This window comes from Microtus pennsylvanicus, chromosome 2 (genome assembly GCF_037038515.1).
Source record: "Microtus pennsylvanicus isolate mMicPen1 chromosome 2, mMicPen1.hap1, whole genome shotgun sequence".
In the NCBI taxonomy this organism is placed as follows: Eukaryota; Metazoa; Chordata; class Mammalia; order Rodentia; family Cricetidae; genus Microtus; species Microtus pennsylvanicus.
The window spans coordinates 16,281,307-16,297,751 of NC_134580.1; the positions used below are offsets into that span (position 1 = coordinate 16,281,307).

The following is a 16,445-nucleotide window of genomic DNA, read 5'->3' on the forward strand; positions in this document are numbered from 1 at the left end:
TGCTGGGATTAAAGGCGTGTGCCGCCACCACCCGGCTGTTGAAGGCTTTTTCAGCATCTAATGAGATGATCATGTGATTTTTTTTTCAGTTTGTTTATATGGTGGATTACGTTGACAGATTTTCATATGTTGAACCATCCCTGCATCTCTGTGATGAAGCTAACTTGATCATGGTGGATGATTTTTCTGATGTGTTCTTGGATTTGGTTTGCCAGTATTTTACTGAATATTTTTGTGTCAATGTTCATGAGAGAGATTGGTCTGTAATTCTCTTTCTTAGTGATGTCTTTGTGTGGTTTGGGTATCAAGGTAATTGTAGCTTCTTGAAAGGAATTTGGCAATGTTCCTTCTGTTTCTATTGTGTGGAACAATTTGAGGAGTATTGGTTCTTCTTTGAAAATCTTGTAGAATTCTGAGCTGAAACCATCTAGTCCTAGACTTTTTTTGCTTGGGAGACTTTTGATGACTGTTTCTATTTCTTCAGCAGTTATAGGTCTGTTTAATTTGCTTATCTGGTCTTGATTTAATTTTGGTAAGTGATATTTATCCAGAAAATTGTCCCTTTCTTTTAAGTTTTACAATTTTGTGGAGTACAGGTTTTTGTAGTATGATCTAATGATTCTCTGGATTTCCTCTGTGTTTGTAGTTATGTCCCCCTTTTTCATTTCTGATTTTGTTGATTTGGATATTCTCTCCCTTTTGGTTAGTTTGGACAAGTGTTTGTCTATTTTGTTATTTTTCTCGAAAAACCAACTCTTTGTTTCATTGATTATTTGTATTGTTTTCTGTTTCTATTTTTTTTTATTTCAGCTCTCAGTTTATTTCCTACTGTCTAGTGCTCCTGGTTGAGTTGCTTCTTAAAAATCCCACACCAGAAAGTTAACACCTGAAAACTCAAAATGGATTTTAAAGCGTTGAAGGCAGAACTATAAGTACTCTATATTCAAACTCAGTTAAAACTCAAGCTGATGTTCAAGAGGACTTAGGTTATTTAACTCACCAGTGTATGTACACATGCCGCTTGTACCTTGCTTAAAGCAGTGCTGCAGCCGGTTCTCCCTGTAGCAGTTAAGTTGGGGACAGTACACATATAGCTCAGGGGGTCCCAGCATCGTGTCCATGTATTTCTCTGCCTCATAGCATAGAAGGGCTGCCTTGTTCTTGCTTTTCTACTCTCCGTCTAGCCACATGTATCCAGCCACAGTGTCCTTCAGCAGCTAGTGACACTCCACAGCTGTGACCGGGTAGACTTTTGCCTCAGCCCCTCTAGCCATGTCTACCTTCCTCCCAGCTCAGGTTCTGGAGGTCTAGATGTTGCTGATTAAGGGGGATCTTGGGAAGAAGCATGTGATGTTCTGTCCATCTTCTTGAGTGTGTCCTGGGCTGCTCTCATAGCCTGGCCCTACCTGTACCTGTTCTGTCTCTGCCTTTGTATGAGGGTCTGAACTGTCCCTGTGTTCTCTGCTCTGGGCTGGGGCTAGTCACCTGGGATTGCAGGCCTACCTGCCTTTCCTTCGCTGCCTCTGTGGGGTCCGCTTGGAGGTAGGCTGAGGACCTAAAGAGCTGTTTCTTTACCGTCCCGCCCATGTCCTCCTCTGTGTGGGTAGAGGGTGATTTCCCATCTTTCTTCTGGCTCTTAATCAGCCCAGCAGGAAGTTCACTTCAGCTGCTATCTCCGCTAGCCAAGAAGGAGCAATATTAGCAGACCAAACGGAATCTTGGGAGCTAGAAGAGGGTCAGGGGACCCCATGATGGCAGCAAGGAGAATAGGGAATGACTGGTGCTGTACACAGTGGAGATCAGGACCTGGTTGTTCAGGGCCTGCTATGCAGTAGACAGTCTTCAGGGTTCTTAGAGGATAGAGGAACCCCTGGGTGTTGTAAAGACCTCTAATTTTTCTCGAGGCAGACTGCCCACTGGGCTTCATTGTGAAGGTTAACAGAGGTATTTGTTTCCGATCTCAGCCCATCACAGCCCTTGCCCATAGTCAAGATAGTACACAGAGACTCTGGAATGGTGGATGCTAATCTAATCCAGCAGTGACACCTCAAACCATCTTAGGTGCAAGTGCCTGTAGCACCTGAGTCCTGCCTGGTTTTGTGGGGTTTATATGGTAACAGTGTGGGAGCCCCATTGGGCACAGGTAGGTGGCCTCTAACCTCAGAAGCTTAACTTGTTAACAGCTCTAAGTGCAAAACTCTAAGATGAGGGTGTATACTGAGCCGGCTCCCTCCATAGCCTCCATAGAGGAAGACTCCTCCTGCCTTGCCAAGTCTCTGGTGCTCCCAACATTCCCTGGCTCATGATTGCACCAGTTCAGTCTCTGCCTCTGTCTCCATGTGGCTGTTTCTAACGGCACTGTTTGTATCGGTGTTCAAACCCTGAATCCTGCCCTTGTAACAACATTAACGGTTGGATTATGATCCTCCATAATCCAATGGGACTCTATCTTGCCTTGATTACATCTGCTAGAATCAAGGTCAGGGTAGGCAGGTCATCCCGTCTACCATCCAGGGTACCAAGAGTAATTGGACACAGTCTCTGCTCCCAGTCACAAAGGCACAAGAGCCAAGTGACATGCACAGAAGTTCAGCTTTCCTCCAAGGCTAGCTGCACAGGCAGAGCCCTCCCGTTGAGAAGAGAGTCCGCATCCACTCCTCTCTGGTTCCCTCCTTGTTAAGGAGTTTGTTTATGGAAGATCAATAACTACTTGATGGAAGGATGAATAACTGTGGGCAGATTCCTCAGGCAAGCCCAAGGCTTTCCTCTGAGCATCCTACGAGTCCTGTACATAGAGCCCTGGGTCCCAGTGGGCCCTGGAGTGCTTCAGTGATCACACCCCATTTTGATTAGTGTGGGGAGACATTGCTTGTGAATTTTATCAGGGCTGCTGTTTGCCATTGGGCAGTTTAAAGGTACAGGTCTATACTGGGCTCTGTCTGCCCAGCCTGGTGGCATTGGGTCACTTTTCAGAGCTCTTGTCTTTGGCTGTTGGCAAAGGCTATTCCGAGATAATCCTTAGTCTCTGACATTTCCTGGGTGAGGGACTTTGTCTCCTGGAGGTTGGCCCTGATCCTCAGGTAGCAGAGTGGTGTTGCTTACCTCAGGTCTCCACTGGACTGAAAATGGGGCCAACGATGGTGCAGCTCCACCTTTAGAGATGGAGCAGCAGATCCCAGGAGTGAGAGCCAGGCACCTAGGCCCAATGCCTTTCCTGAGCCTTGAGGTTGCTTCTGTGACTGTGTCTTGGGGAATTCACATTTAGGTAGCCCTAAGCAAAGGCCCTCTATGAACAGAACCCAGCTTAACTAAGCTAAGTAGCTCACATAGCTGCTGTCTGAAGGTATAGATCTGATCAGATTCTGCCCCACAAACCATGTCCTGCTGTCTTCTAAACCAGCCTGGAGGGGCAGGAGGTCGTTCTGCTGTGTTCCTGGGACCATTGTCAGCCAGACAGGGGATCCTGGATGCCTTGAACCTGAGTACAAGTGACTCTATACTCAGTGATGTCAGTGTGCAGGTTCCTTATACAGGAACACATCTTTGTCACCTACAGTGACCCATCAGGCCCTTTATCCCATTACCAGCATGCTATCAAAATGTACACAGTACTTACTGTTTTCAGGGCTCAACCCTGTGTGTTGACTGCAGAAACGACCCAGTGCCTTTGAATGAACCCCATTTCCATTCTCAGCAGACATGTCCTGTTGCTTTGAAGTCAGGTAGAACCTGTTGCCATGTGTCCTTCAGTCCACCCCAGTCACTATGAGTGCTGAGCTGGAGTCTGCAGGATGCCAGAGTGACCTCGTGACTGCTGTGTGGCTCTGTTGCCCCGAGCTCACAGTCACACTGTGACCCCAGAAGTGCGTCTGGGCACCAGCACTGTAGGAAATGATCCAGAGACGTGCCGCCTGAATAGCTGGTTACTCCTGGTAGCATCACCCACTGGCCTTTCTCCCCTAGGTGAAATGAGCAAGGCAGGTTGCAGGCTGGTCTTCCTTGTACTCATCCCACTAGGGCATCCTTTGCGGCCCAGTGTGTGTTCTCAGGAGCTGAGTCAGTTTGGGCTCTGAGGCAGGTTTCTCTGTCCTGTGTGGGCAGGACATTTGGTCTCAGGTCTAGCTGAAAAAGACAGATCTTTGATTGTGCTGACCCATTAGATAGGACTTGTAGCTACTCATGGAGTATCTGGGGACATCCAGGACCAGAAAGGGACAGTGCTCAACTGGACAACTGGGAAGGGGAGCATGAGGTTAGGGTGAGTGGGAAATGATGTAGCTAAAGGTCTCGGGCTCTCAAGGGTGAGATTTGTAACCATCTCTGGGCATGCCTGGTTATACAAGTCACTTATCATGGGCACACACATGGAACACAGATGGTATACTCCTGAGATGGCAACTGTGACAGTCAGCAACATATGAGTCACAGACACTTGGGGCTGTGGGACATGGCCAGCCACAAATCTTTGGCTCTTGGGCCCTCTGGCTGGCCTCCCCCAACAAAGATGGATGTTGGAAATCCATCATAGCCTGGAATGCATGAGCCCAGAAAGGCTTGTGGGTCCTACTTTTGTGGCCACATAGGTGTCGTGCTGACCAGGCTGCTCTCCTAGGATCTTGTCCAATCACCCTGCCCTCCACTCAATCCCAGAGTGGTTTGGGGGCAGCTAAGAAGAGACCTATTCTAAATGTCCCAGCCTGGAGGTCAGGCCCTACAGTGGTCATTCTATAATGTTAGATCATGTGTGGACATGGACTTCCAATCTTTGTCATACTGCCTCTGTAATTCTTGGGCAACTGTGGCAGTGACATTCAAGCTGAGACCTAGAGACACCATGAACCATCCAGACTGGTCTCATCCAGTAGCCACTGAGGAGCAGCAGTCCTCAGTGTCCCTCTGTGTCCAGCATGCACGTGAGGACCCTTGTCAGAATGACAGTCACGTCTCTGGAGGAGTTCACAACACCTACCTACCACCCCTAAGCTCTCTCCAGAGATCTTTGGCATCCCCTAATTCTACCTGAGGCTCCCTCGAGGCCTGGAAAGGGAGGTGGCATCCACAGCGCCTGTTTCGGTGGTTAGGTATTCCATAAGATCCAGAGCTGGGTGCCGAAGAGGTTACTGCGGAGGAAATCTGTAGAATGAGTCCTCACTGTGTTGCCGATGGAGGAAGCCCACATGAAGGATCAGTGAAGACCTCTAGGAGGGTGTGGTGGAATCCACCAGAGAAATCCCAGCCCTCCACACTCAGAGGCTGTGACAAGGAGGTTCAACCTGGGCTATGGACATCAAGACTCTGTCTCGAAAAACAAATGAAGGGAGAGGAAGGGAGGCCTAGCTTTTGTCTAATGTGATATAAATAAAAGCAAAAGATTGCGGATTGTTGGCCTACAATAACTGTGCTAGGGAGCCACAGATTCAATAAGTAAGAAAAGCGAATCTCAGCGGCACACCACAAAGGATCAGCGTACCCAATGACCAGAAAATGTGTTGGGCGAATTACTAGTACCGCCAACCACAAAAAGAAAGTAGAAAGGGGACCAAACAAAATGCTGCTCTGCTACTTGCCAAACTAAATGTAACATGTGGACCCTCACCTCACTTCATTAAAAAAAAAAAAAGCACCGGAGGCCCAGGAGTAAGAGCAGGACTTTTTATTCTAAGGCTCTGAAAAGTCAGGCATCAGCCCAGAGTGGCAGGCATGCTGATTAAGCATAGGCACCTTTTATACTGCTAATGCAGATCCCTTCATCCCTTCCCCCACTGGCTCTGTAATCAGGAAGGTTAAGTCTTATATGTCATCTAGGTCTTTCCCTCTGCTGTTTGGGTTTGTATTTCTCTCTCTTGTATTTTCAATATTTACTGCATGTATGTCTATACGCCAGGAGTGTGCAGTGCCCATGATGACCAGCAGAGGGTATCAGGTACTCTGGAACTGGAGTTCAGGATTGTTGTGAGCTGCCATGTGGGTGCTAGCAAGCAAACCCTGGTTCCCTGGAAGAGCAGCCAGTGCTCGAACCACTGAGCCATCCCTCCAGTCCATGTTTGTATATTCCTTTATTGAACTAGAATTTGTTCTGCGAGTTTCACACAATTTTTTTATATTATATTCATGGTTTAAAACATTCATGGATTCATCTCTGATTTGTAAATTATTTTTTATCAATTCTTAAACAAAAATTTTAATTTTTATTTATCTTTCAAGTTGGCAATAAAATAATGGATTTCATGAGAGCATTTTTCATGCTCATGTGTCGTTATACTTCAGCACAGTATCTGCAGCCAATATTCCATTAAGTGAGACAACAGAGAGCAAGAAATAACGTCTCTGCTGGATAAGTGTGTGACATCTTGGCTACAATAGTGTATTAGTGACAAGGCCCTCCAGGCAAAGTGCACTTCCATGTTTAGAGTGTCAAGTGGCAACTGCCCTAACTTGAGCTGTGTAGGAGAGGTTGGGATGGGGTTCTGTCACCATGAGGCTGAGACCACAGTAACTAACCTCAAGAAGATCTGGGTGATCCCCTGCAGCTGGAGCCAGCTCTGCTGAGCTGCCCTCAAACGCTAGCCCTAAAACTGTGAGCTGCAGAGCTGATGACCATGTGCAGCCATCGTGTCTGCAGACCCAGGCAAACTCAGAAGCAGGAGCTCAGCATGGAGTGGCCAGCAGGCTATCCCTGCTGGCTGGATGGGAGACCACCTGTGAGCTATATCCCAGCAGGTTTATGCTCAGGGGCAGCCTCACTGACCATTGAGTGACCTGGCCTCATGAACCCTGCTCTGTGACCCTGGCACCTAGGGGCAGGGTCTTGGAGGGAGAGGACAGCCAAGAGCTTCTGTGCTTCTGAAAAGGGTTGTTTCAGCCAGCCATGCAGTATCAGGTAGAAGGCTTTAGGTGTAGGGAGGGGGAGCTCACAGGGCTAAGCATGGCCTGCTTGGTCCCTCACCATGAAGAATCTTCATGGTGCTGGAAGATAGGAGGGGTTTATAATGGAATAAGAGAGCATGAACAGAAACCAGCTGTGTGTGTGTGTGTGTGTGTGTGTGTGTGTGTCACAGATGGAGTAATACTAAGACCTTCCACATCATTCCTTTCTAGAAAGAGCAGAGACTATTGCTACAGAACAGTGATGAGAGAGCGGCCCCCAGAACACATCTAGAAAGAATGAATTTTTGATAATTCAGCAATATATTTGTCTTCCTAGGAAATGTCACCAGATAACAAATGTGTGTGGTTTCAGCTGTTGGTTTTCCTGTGTTTGCAGACAGCCCCCATCATCCTATCATATGTAACAATCACCTTCCAAAATGTGCTGCAGACACAGACCACAGACCCATCTCAGTTGGGTATGACAGTAGAGGGAGGGGGTAAGCATCCCTGAAGCCCACACCAAGTCTGCCAAGCCACAGAGACAGGCAGGATGCTGTGGTCTTAGTCAACATCTGTAACACGAGGCCCTGCTAGCTGGGGTTTCTGTCCTACCCAGTTCCCACAGCCGGCAAGTCCCAAAGTCAATCACACAGAAGTCTCCATAAGTTATAAACTGAATGGCCCATTAGCTCAGGCTTCTTATTAGCTCTTATCACTTATATTAACCCATTATTCTTATCTATGTTAGCCACATGACTCGGTACCTTTCTCAGCAGGGCAACTCATATCTTGCTTCTTCCGTGGTCTGTGCAGGACTGGGAGGAATGGACTTCCTCCTCCTTCCTAGAATTCTGTTCTCATCACCCTGCCTCTACTTCCTTTCTTGTTGACCCGCCTATACTTCCTCCCTGGTCAATCAGCATTTATTTAAAACATGATTGACAGAATACAGACAATTCTCCCACACCAAACATCTGTTAACTATGGTGTGAATGCTGTGTGAGCTGTTCTTAGCATGCCCTGTTGAGGGATATTGATAAAAACAATCTGAGCTTTTCAGACGCAGTTGTCCCCGTGTGTTTGGTAAGTATACAAGGATACAAAGAAGCTGCTACACCTATAAACTTGCCCAGTTTATGGGGTGTGGCTGCCACCAACAATCCATGGTCTCCCTGAAGCCCCCTACATGGCATGTGGCCTGGAGAGGCCACTCAACAGCTGGACCTCACTCTATGTTCTGGAATCAGTCCCAGGGCACTTTCTCAGAGTGACAGAAGTGGGGTTGTTGGTAGGGTTGTTAGACTTCATAGCTTGAGTGCTGACAGCCCCGACAAGCAAGGCCCGTCATCCATCCTAATTCAACAGAGACCAGCCTTGGTGAAGAGCAGAGAAAGCAGATTTATTCCACTCGGACACAGTGGGAGGAGGAATCAGAGGTCCAGTGCTCCCTGCGTCTGTGGGATACTGAAGAAATTCAGGCGCAGAGGGTAGGAGGTGTATGTGTAACTCAAGAGTCTTGGTCAAAGTGTGGTCCCGCCCATTGTTGGCCCATACTTGTCTCAGCTCAGGTCTCTCCTCCAAGGTGTTCTGCTAAGTTGTCAGAATTGTGTGAGCGCTCTTCCTGGGGGACAAGCCTCTCCCATGGCTGATACCAGCCTTTCACCTCCCCCTTCTGTCACTGTAGGACTCCTGGAGATGTTTTATTGTCTGTTGTCTTGGTCTGGTTGCTGAAAGGTGGGGGAAGGGTGTGCCTCCTCTCCTCTTGGCATCTGTTAAAGGGTCCAGAGGGGAAATGCATGCCTCCTGGGCCAGCATGGGGTAAATGCTAAGTTTGCAGATTGGTGCCACGCACTCTTAGGAGACCAAGTGGACCTAGACCAGCTGGGGAGTTTACAGAGGTTCCTCTGGGTCCCCAGCAGAGGGCAGCCTCCCCTGGAACACTAACAGGGTGGTGCTCCTGGGGCATAATCTTAGGCAGAGTGACCCCTCTCCCCCATCTGCCCACCCCGCACCATCATTCAGGTCTGCAATCTTAGCTTCCGGAAGATGATAAACTTGCCCATGATGGGCAAGAGGAGAGGTATATGTGCCAGGGACTGTGCCGGAAACATGGCTGGGTGGTTTCAGTATAAGGCTGACTGCTGTGTCTTTGCTCTTCAGGTCTCCTGACAGTCGCAGCCCCTGCGGTGCCCCTGGGAGTGGCCGTGGCTCCCTGGAGATTCTACACCTCAGCCACAGTCCTCCATCCCGTATGGACACCGCCTGTACTCCACATACCCACAGTTTCCCAGAGGCCTAACCAGGACAGCCCAATTCCTCGTAGCTCTGAGCTCAAGTCTGTCCAGCTGAACCCAGGAGGCCGGGACTCAGACCCACAGGTCAGGGGTGGTGCCAGGAATCAGCAATACCTGGTGTGTGGAGCCTGGCTGCACCCACCCTCCATAGCCACTTGCTCCCTGGAGTCGGAGGACAAGAACAAGGAGGCTGCAGCCCAGCCAGCTGAGCCACAACGCAAGGTCCGGGGACTGTCGGGTGCAGAAGCCACCACTTCCTGTGTCCCAGACTGTCTGAATCACTTTTATTTTCTTATACTTTCAGTATTCTCAATAGACCAAAGAGCAAATCTATTTTAACGTGGACGCATCCCTGCTGCCAAGAGTTCCCGGGTTTGATTGTGGGGCGGGGGAGGGCACAGTGGCAGATATGCTGGTGGCCCAGGCAGCATGGAGAGGCCATCCGCGGCCAAGACCCCCGCCCCACGAACACTGCAGCGTGCTCTAGGAGGATGGCTTTGCCCAGAAGGACACCACTGTGGGGCACCTGCAGGACGCAGCCGGGGCGTGGCCGGAGACGGCCCCCAGCGGACAGCAAAGGGCCCCGGACACAGACCCTCTGCCCCTGTGCTTAGACCAACTCTGTCGTACTAAAATCACTTTCTGTTTTAACCAGTTAGACATGCCTCTTCCACAGCTCCATTTTTGATAGTTGGATAATCCACCATTTGCCAAGAGCATGCTGGGTCTCCCGTGACTGCTATCTCATCTGATACACCATTTAGCTCCAGAAAGCAAATTAAAGAAAACTGAAGTAACCCTGTTTGAAAGAGATCATTAAATGTATTTTGCAAAAGCCTAAAGTTATATATTTAACAGTTTTTATATGTTGTATATTTGTAGAAAATCCTATTTAACATTTGACGGCAGGTCTGACCATCCCAAGAGTTGTGGCCAGGCCCCCCTGAGACTCCGAGGTGGCCATGGAGGACCTCAATGCAGGCATGGAGGGGCCAAGCAGTGGGTGAGGTACAGAGGACCTTGCCCATGCTAGGAAGCTATGTCTCTCTTTGCTTTGGTTTGGTCTGGTAGCTCACAACCCCCTGTGAGTCTGTTGGTAAACATTGTGTGTACAATACTTTGGTCATGCCTCCTCTGATGGATTTAGGTCCCTCTCTCTCTCTTAACCCCCTTTTACCATCCCATAGATCTTGAGTCCATGTTCGGCCAACTTGCCCTTCCCCAGTAAATGGCCCCCTTGGTTCTCAGAGTTCCTCAGTCTCCACACCAGGAGGCTGAGACAGCAGGGCTGGAGGGGGGCAGAGGAACTGGGGAAGAGTCAGTTTCCTTGGTTGCCCTACATACACTGTGGTGCCAGAGGCCAGCGGATAAGGGACAGCCACAGTCCCCATTCATTTTCCTGAGTTCTTCTAAAAGTATACTACCTACACGTCCAATTAACATGACTATCATGCTAGTAATATGCTACTAAAGGAAAAAGCAAAAAAAAAATGTATTTAACTCCAGTATATAGATGCCGTTCCAGCAACCATAGGCTAAAGATAGGAACGAAAGCCCATTTCTGTGAGACGCATTCCAGTATCCACGTGTCTTCCCTTCATTCATGTCGAGGGATGAGCATCCTAGGCAGAGCGACGAGGCTGAGATGAGGGATTCTCTTCAGAGGAGGTGGCCAGGCAAGGCCACTGTCTGCATGGTGCCAGGCTCCGGTGGCCTATGTCTCCGGGGGGCAAACAGGGCAGGAGGTCTCATCTCATCTCTGAACCTCAACATACATTCCGCCTCCCCTCAGCCGTTTCTTTGGCAAGCTAGCATAGACACCTCCATCCGAGGGCAGAGACCGGGAGATTTAAGATGTTGCAGCGTATTTTCCCCTTGTTTTACGGTATCCGATTTTGTGTTGATTCAGCTAAATTATGAAAATAAAGAAAAAAAGTCCTTTGATAAGCATGGCTTTTGTTCCCTGGCCGTGGTGTCCTGGGAGAGGGGAATAGTCCGTGTGGCTGGTGGGGACAGTAGGTGGGCACCATGCCCTGGGTCCTTCCTGATCACCGCATCTGAGGCTGACGCTGTCACCAACTCCTGCTTGCTGCACTCTCTGGGAGCTGAGTGCCAAGAATTTCCAGGGCTTGCGCAGTGGGCTCTGAAGCCATCCCTGATTCAGAGGTTGTATCCAGGGTTTTTATACCATATGATAGCCCTGCTAGGCTATACTCCATACCCATAGGATGAATCCTTGAACCTCCCAGACACACCCAGAAGGTTCTCTGCTTGTTGAAAACACATAATCATCTGCTTTACTTCATCCTTGTGGGCCAGAAACATCCCAGGTGACCTGAAGGAAGATAAACTGCCATATGTATCTGCCTGTCTCCCAGCTCCTATGGGCCATAATGGCCAGGACACAGGGGAGTCCTGTTCCCCAAAGGACTCCCTTTTCACAGAAATCTGCTCCAGGCTCCAAAAAGCAGTCCTTAGAGATGAGGCCTAGAGTCGCCACGCAATGCCACTTGCCAGCTCCTTGTGACAAATCCCAACCCTGAATAGCTGTGGCTGTTGGGTGGGATATGGTGCTCCGATATTCTGTGCTGTGTTCCAAAGAGACTCTCATCGATCTTCAGAGCCACAGAGGTAGGTAGACAAAACCATTCTGCCTTTAGGGATCTGGCTTGCGCTGGGGTTGAGGAAATAGTACAAGGCAGCTTGTGTTAGCCTACGAAGGCCCCAACCAAGCCCTGCCCCTTCTCATGTGAAGTCTGAATGCCCAAGCCAGGAAGAATCAGCCTAGGCTAGGGCACCCTCTGGTTCCTCCTCAATGGTATAATGTGGTAAGCTACCCTGGAGTATGACAGTCAGAACATAGTCAGTCTGAGACAGTGGGACCAATTCCAGGGTCCCCTCCTCCATCCGCTAAACACATGTATGGCATTATTTTCAGGGAGATGTCTTTTCACCCCAAATAGGGAACTGGCAATAGACTAAAGCAAGAACTACCAAAGTCCTACGTGCTGTATCAATGAGTTTTCTGGAGTTGCAGGAGATGGGAGAGGGGTTACTGACAGGTTTATAGTGAATTCCAAGGCGGTTACATCACCGAAAACCCACCCAGCATGGATGACATCTCATGAAGAGGGAGCTCCCTGCGTGACTTGCAGACAACTCAAAAGACGAGTCTTCTCAGCATCTTTATGGCTTACACAGCCTTCAGGAGGGAGGTTTTGCGACCGATATGCTTAAAGGATTTTTTTTTAGGCTTGTGGCTTGTGTACTTCCTGAGTCTTAAAGAGCTTCCCCCAGGATGGAATGTTTCAGTTGTGATACGTTGGCACACACCACTGCCCTAAGGACTCGTCATAGGAGAGATACAGGAGTCCGGCGCTGAGAGGAAGATCAGCTCCCTCTCCAGCACAACTGGGGCCCGTTTGTGCTGTGTAACAAGCAGCCCTTCCTCCCAAAACTGGCCACCGGAGGGCATGAGGAGTTTTCTTTGGGTGAGGAGCCAATAGAGGCCTGTGGAAACATTCCATTCAGGAAACGTCCTGGGCAAGCAAGCAAGCGCTCCAGAGTCTGGGAAGGACTGGAAATTTATCCCTGGCCCAGAGACACTGAATTAGGTGAGGGGTGTGGCTTCTCCTGAGTAAGGGCATGGCATATACGGGCTTTTGTTATCTCTGGGGAGAGAGCCAGCCTTGCTGCTGGCACCTGAGCCCTGTGGTCAGTCAGTAGCTTTTGTTTCCCCTCCCACCCATAGAATCACCCTGGGTGCTTTCCTTCCCACCTCACGATGCCCTCAGGGCATCTGGGGGTTGACAGCAACTCCTCCACATTTGAGTGAACACCTCTATAAGGTTCTGTACACGCCCAGATGCCACCTGACAGAAGAGAATTCAGGGACAAGAATCTCCCCTCTCTGCAGATGCAAGCCCAATCCAGGACAGCTCTGCTCCAGTTTCAAAAGCCATCAGACATCAGGATTCCTCTGGGCCTGGCTACCATGGCAGCCAGGTCAGCTGTCCAGTGGACAGGGCTTTCATACCTCCCACCAGGCCTCTGCAGGGTAGATAGATACATAGTAGCGGAGCCATTTAGCCAATCAAATGATGCCACTTGATTGTATTTTCCATGGAGGATCTGGGAAGTCATGCTTTCTCCCTGAGCCTCAGTTTACCCAGTAGAGGAACGACAGGACTTTGGGGAGGCTTTTGGACCAAGAGCATGCTTCAGTGTTGGGAACCACAGCTCAGGCATGACATCACCTTCCTTCTCCCCTTTGGGGACCTTCTGAGCATCCATGCCTGTATCAAGTTCCTGCCTCTCAGAACCGTACCCTCGACAGTGATCCAGGACAAAATGCTCTGAGCCTTATCTCTCCAGTATCACGTTCTGGGGATCGGTTGAGTTTCGCCCCACATTATGGCAGGTAGGCACACCTGTGAAGCCATGGACCCATGCAGTGGGAAGTTCATGAGCCAATGCTTGTGCTCAGAGATGTAGCCTGGTGGTATTCTGACACCAGGAGGTGCTACTCTGTGGATAAGCCCAGAGTTCCAGCACCCAGAGCCAGTGGGAAAAGGTGGTGGGGAGAAGTCAGGTGAGTGTGTGAGCATTGGTGACGGTGGCAGAACACCAGCATCAGAGTGCAGGTGCTTGGGGCTGGCATAGACTATGTGTCAGAGTGTGTATGCAAGTGTGCTCATCTTCACCGTCACTGAAAATGCAAAACACTTTCTGATCTGGAGTCCTGAAAGGGTCCCTGTGGTGTTTCCCACCTCACTGAACACCAAGATGGTGATCAGAGGTGTCCCTTGAAAGTAGGAGATAGCTGAGGTAAAATGACCTATGGTGATAGCTACTGACACCCAGAGAAAGTTTTGCTCCCCTTTCCCTGCCATGTCTGAGTCTTCCCTGCCTCCTATTAGACACTTGACATCCAGATGGAAAGGCACATGCAGGTCTTGTCATGAGCTGCCCCTCAGCTTGAGAAGTGGGTAGACATACAGGGCTTGTTTCTCACAAAACTCTCCCTAGCATGGAGAGATCCCAGATCCTGGGGGAATCCAGGATTTCACCTGACAGGAAGACATGGGCTTCTGTCCTTCACTTGGCCGGGTCATCGATAGGTTCTTCCCTCCTACCTGTCTGAGCTGACTGGCTATTCCCCAGCAAGGTCAGCCAAGGGTTGAGCAGCCACTGGGAAAGGCAGGTAGGGTAGGGTAGAATGGGCTTTGAGTGGTGTGGTCGTGCATGCCATCTTTCAGGGATGAACGACTAGATTTGAGGGTCGTCTGTGTTGCTCCACAGAAAAACCAGTATCTCAGCTCTCAGGATAGTGACCCATTGTTGCCCTAACACATATCCATCCATCCCCACTTCAGGGTTCTGCCTCTGCCTCTGTCCCTCTTTGTTTACCCAGCTCAGCCTGCTTACCAGTCAACTCCGCAACAACATGTGTGTGGGAAGGGGTGCAGGATTTGGTCCCTTTTCACTCCTGGCCAGGTGCCTGCCAAACGGAGACAGGACATTGCCCAAGATCCAATCTAATCTTTGTGCTCCCTCAAACCTGGGGTAACTATCATGGTTTCATCTCCTCAGAGCTCCTACATGCTGGCTCCTTGCAGTGAGGGCTCATCTTGTTCTGTGGCCTCACGCACCTTCGTCCAGAAACCAACACCTCTGGGACATGCTGCTTCCTAAATATATTTCATTTCTTTGTTTGTGCCTGAAGTCATGGAATTACTCTGAAATAATAACCACATTTGTTTTCTGCTTTTAAGAATATCATTCGTTTATTTCCCCTCTGCCAACGCTTCAGGGGGGAGAATTTGTCTCTGTCACTGGTCATGGGTAGCCATTGGCCCCATGAAGCTGGGGCGGCCTTTGGTGGCTCAACTGAAGCAACTGTCTCTCTTCCTCAGGCTTTTCTCTGAGAAAATTCTCTTCCTGGACAAAATCAACCAGAAGAGCCCATCTCTGTCTAAGGCCCAGCCCAGTCCTGCTTCAGAAGAGGCCAGTGACTCTAAGGAGGGACATGGCCCTTGGCTTTGGAAGTGAGTATTAAGAAAAACCTGTTTGGATTCCCATTAATCAAGATGAAAAAGGAAATGTGTCCTCAAGACCCTGGTGGCAGGAGCCCATACCAGAGAGACACACAGAAAACCTCAGCTAAACTCCACTCACAGCAGATGACAAGGCCTTCTAGCCACTGAGCGGAGGGAACTGAACAGAATGAAGAGGACACACGGGGACAATGACTAACAGTTCCCGTGGAAGGCAGGACACAGGCACAGATACCCATGCCAGGGGGAGCAGAGCTTGATCAGCAGTGTGGGGGTCCCCAACTGCACAGGGCTCTGAGGCGTGGACACACAGTAGCACAAGTTCCCTCCTGGACAAGAGGAGACTCCAAGTCTGAGCAAAGCACAATCAAGAAGTACCTCTGTTATGAGTCTTCTTTGGACACAGCAGGGAGCCTCTGAGAGCTCCCCACTCACCATCCTGAGCAGTAGAGAGAAGAATGTTCGGAGAAGTGAGGGGACTCACATGGAAGGAAGCAGTCTCAGCTCTTCTTGAATGACACCGCTCTGTGATTCCCAGGCCACAGGGGTGTATAGAAGAGAGGGATGGAGACAGACACTCCGTGAAACTGCCATCCTATGTGACTCTAGTTTGTGTCAAGTTGACAACAAACTCACCATCACAGGCAGACTCTCTGGAAAAACGAGACAGGGCATTCTGGCACAGCCAGTGTGGGTATAGAACTCATCAGCCCAGTATGGAGTCCATTCTCCAGGAAGGAAGAGCTGCAAGGAAGAGAGCTTGCCTTAGAGTTCTGACCATAACACTGTGGACAGGGGACCTGTGCCACCCGGTGGGGGCTATAGTGATCTTATTCCAGAATAATATCCAATTTTCCTTTACCTCGGGGAAATTGCAAATCCCATTTGATGGCAAAATGATACAGGGTGGACACGAGACTTTCATGCTTCCAGTAACAAGCATCCCTATTGGCTCATGAGCCCCACATGAGTTTTGTGGGAGAAAGCAAATGCCACTGCACTCCCTAAAGTGGCTCATCTGTGGCAGTGGCTGATGGCTGTGGGCACTTTTGAGTCACCAGGTCACTGGTATGCACTTTCATCTGCATGATCCTACTACCAGCAGACAGGTTTGTTCCAGTCAGGGCTTCAGAATGAAGACAGACCCAGAGTAGGTGCCATGCCACAGATAGGCACTGGGACCAGTCTAAGGTATTTTGTTGGAACCTCTAAGATTTAGGGGTCA

The 16,445-nt window shown here is 49.5% G+C and overlaps 1 protein-coding gene across 2 annotated transcripts in view; it reads left to right on the forward strand.

Annotated features, from left to right (window-relative positions):
• Tafa5 (TAFA chemokine like family member 5) overlaps positions 1 to 11,111 on the forward strand; it is a 198,022-nt gene extending 186,911 nt beyond the window's left edge. For both annotated transcript variants that reach the window (XM_075960268.1, XM_075960267.1), the window contains exon 4: positions 9,031 to 11,111. In XM_075960268.1, coding sequence (XP_075816383.1) covers positions 9,031 to 9,039 — 9 coding nt within the window. In that variant the 3' untranslated portion in view covers positions 9,040 to 11,111. The remainder of the gene's footprint in view (positions 1 to 9,030) is intronic.
• The last annotated feature ends 5,334 nt before the right edge of the window (positions 11,112 to 16,445 follow it).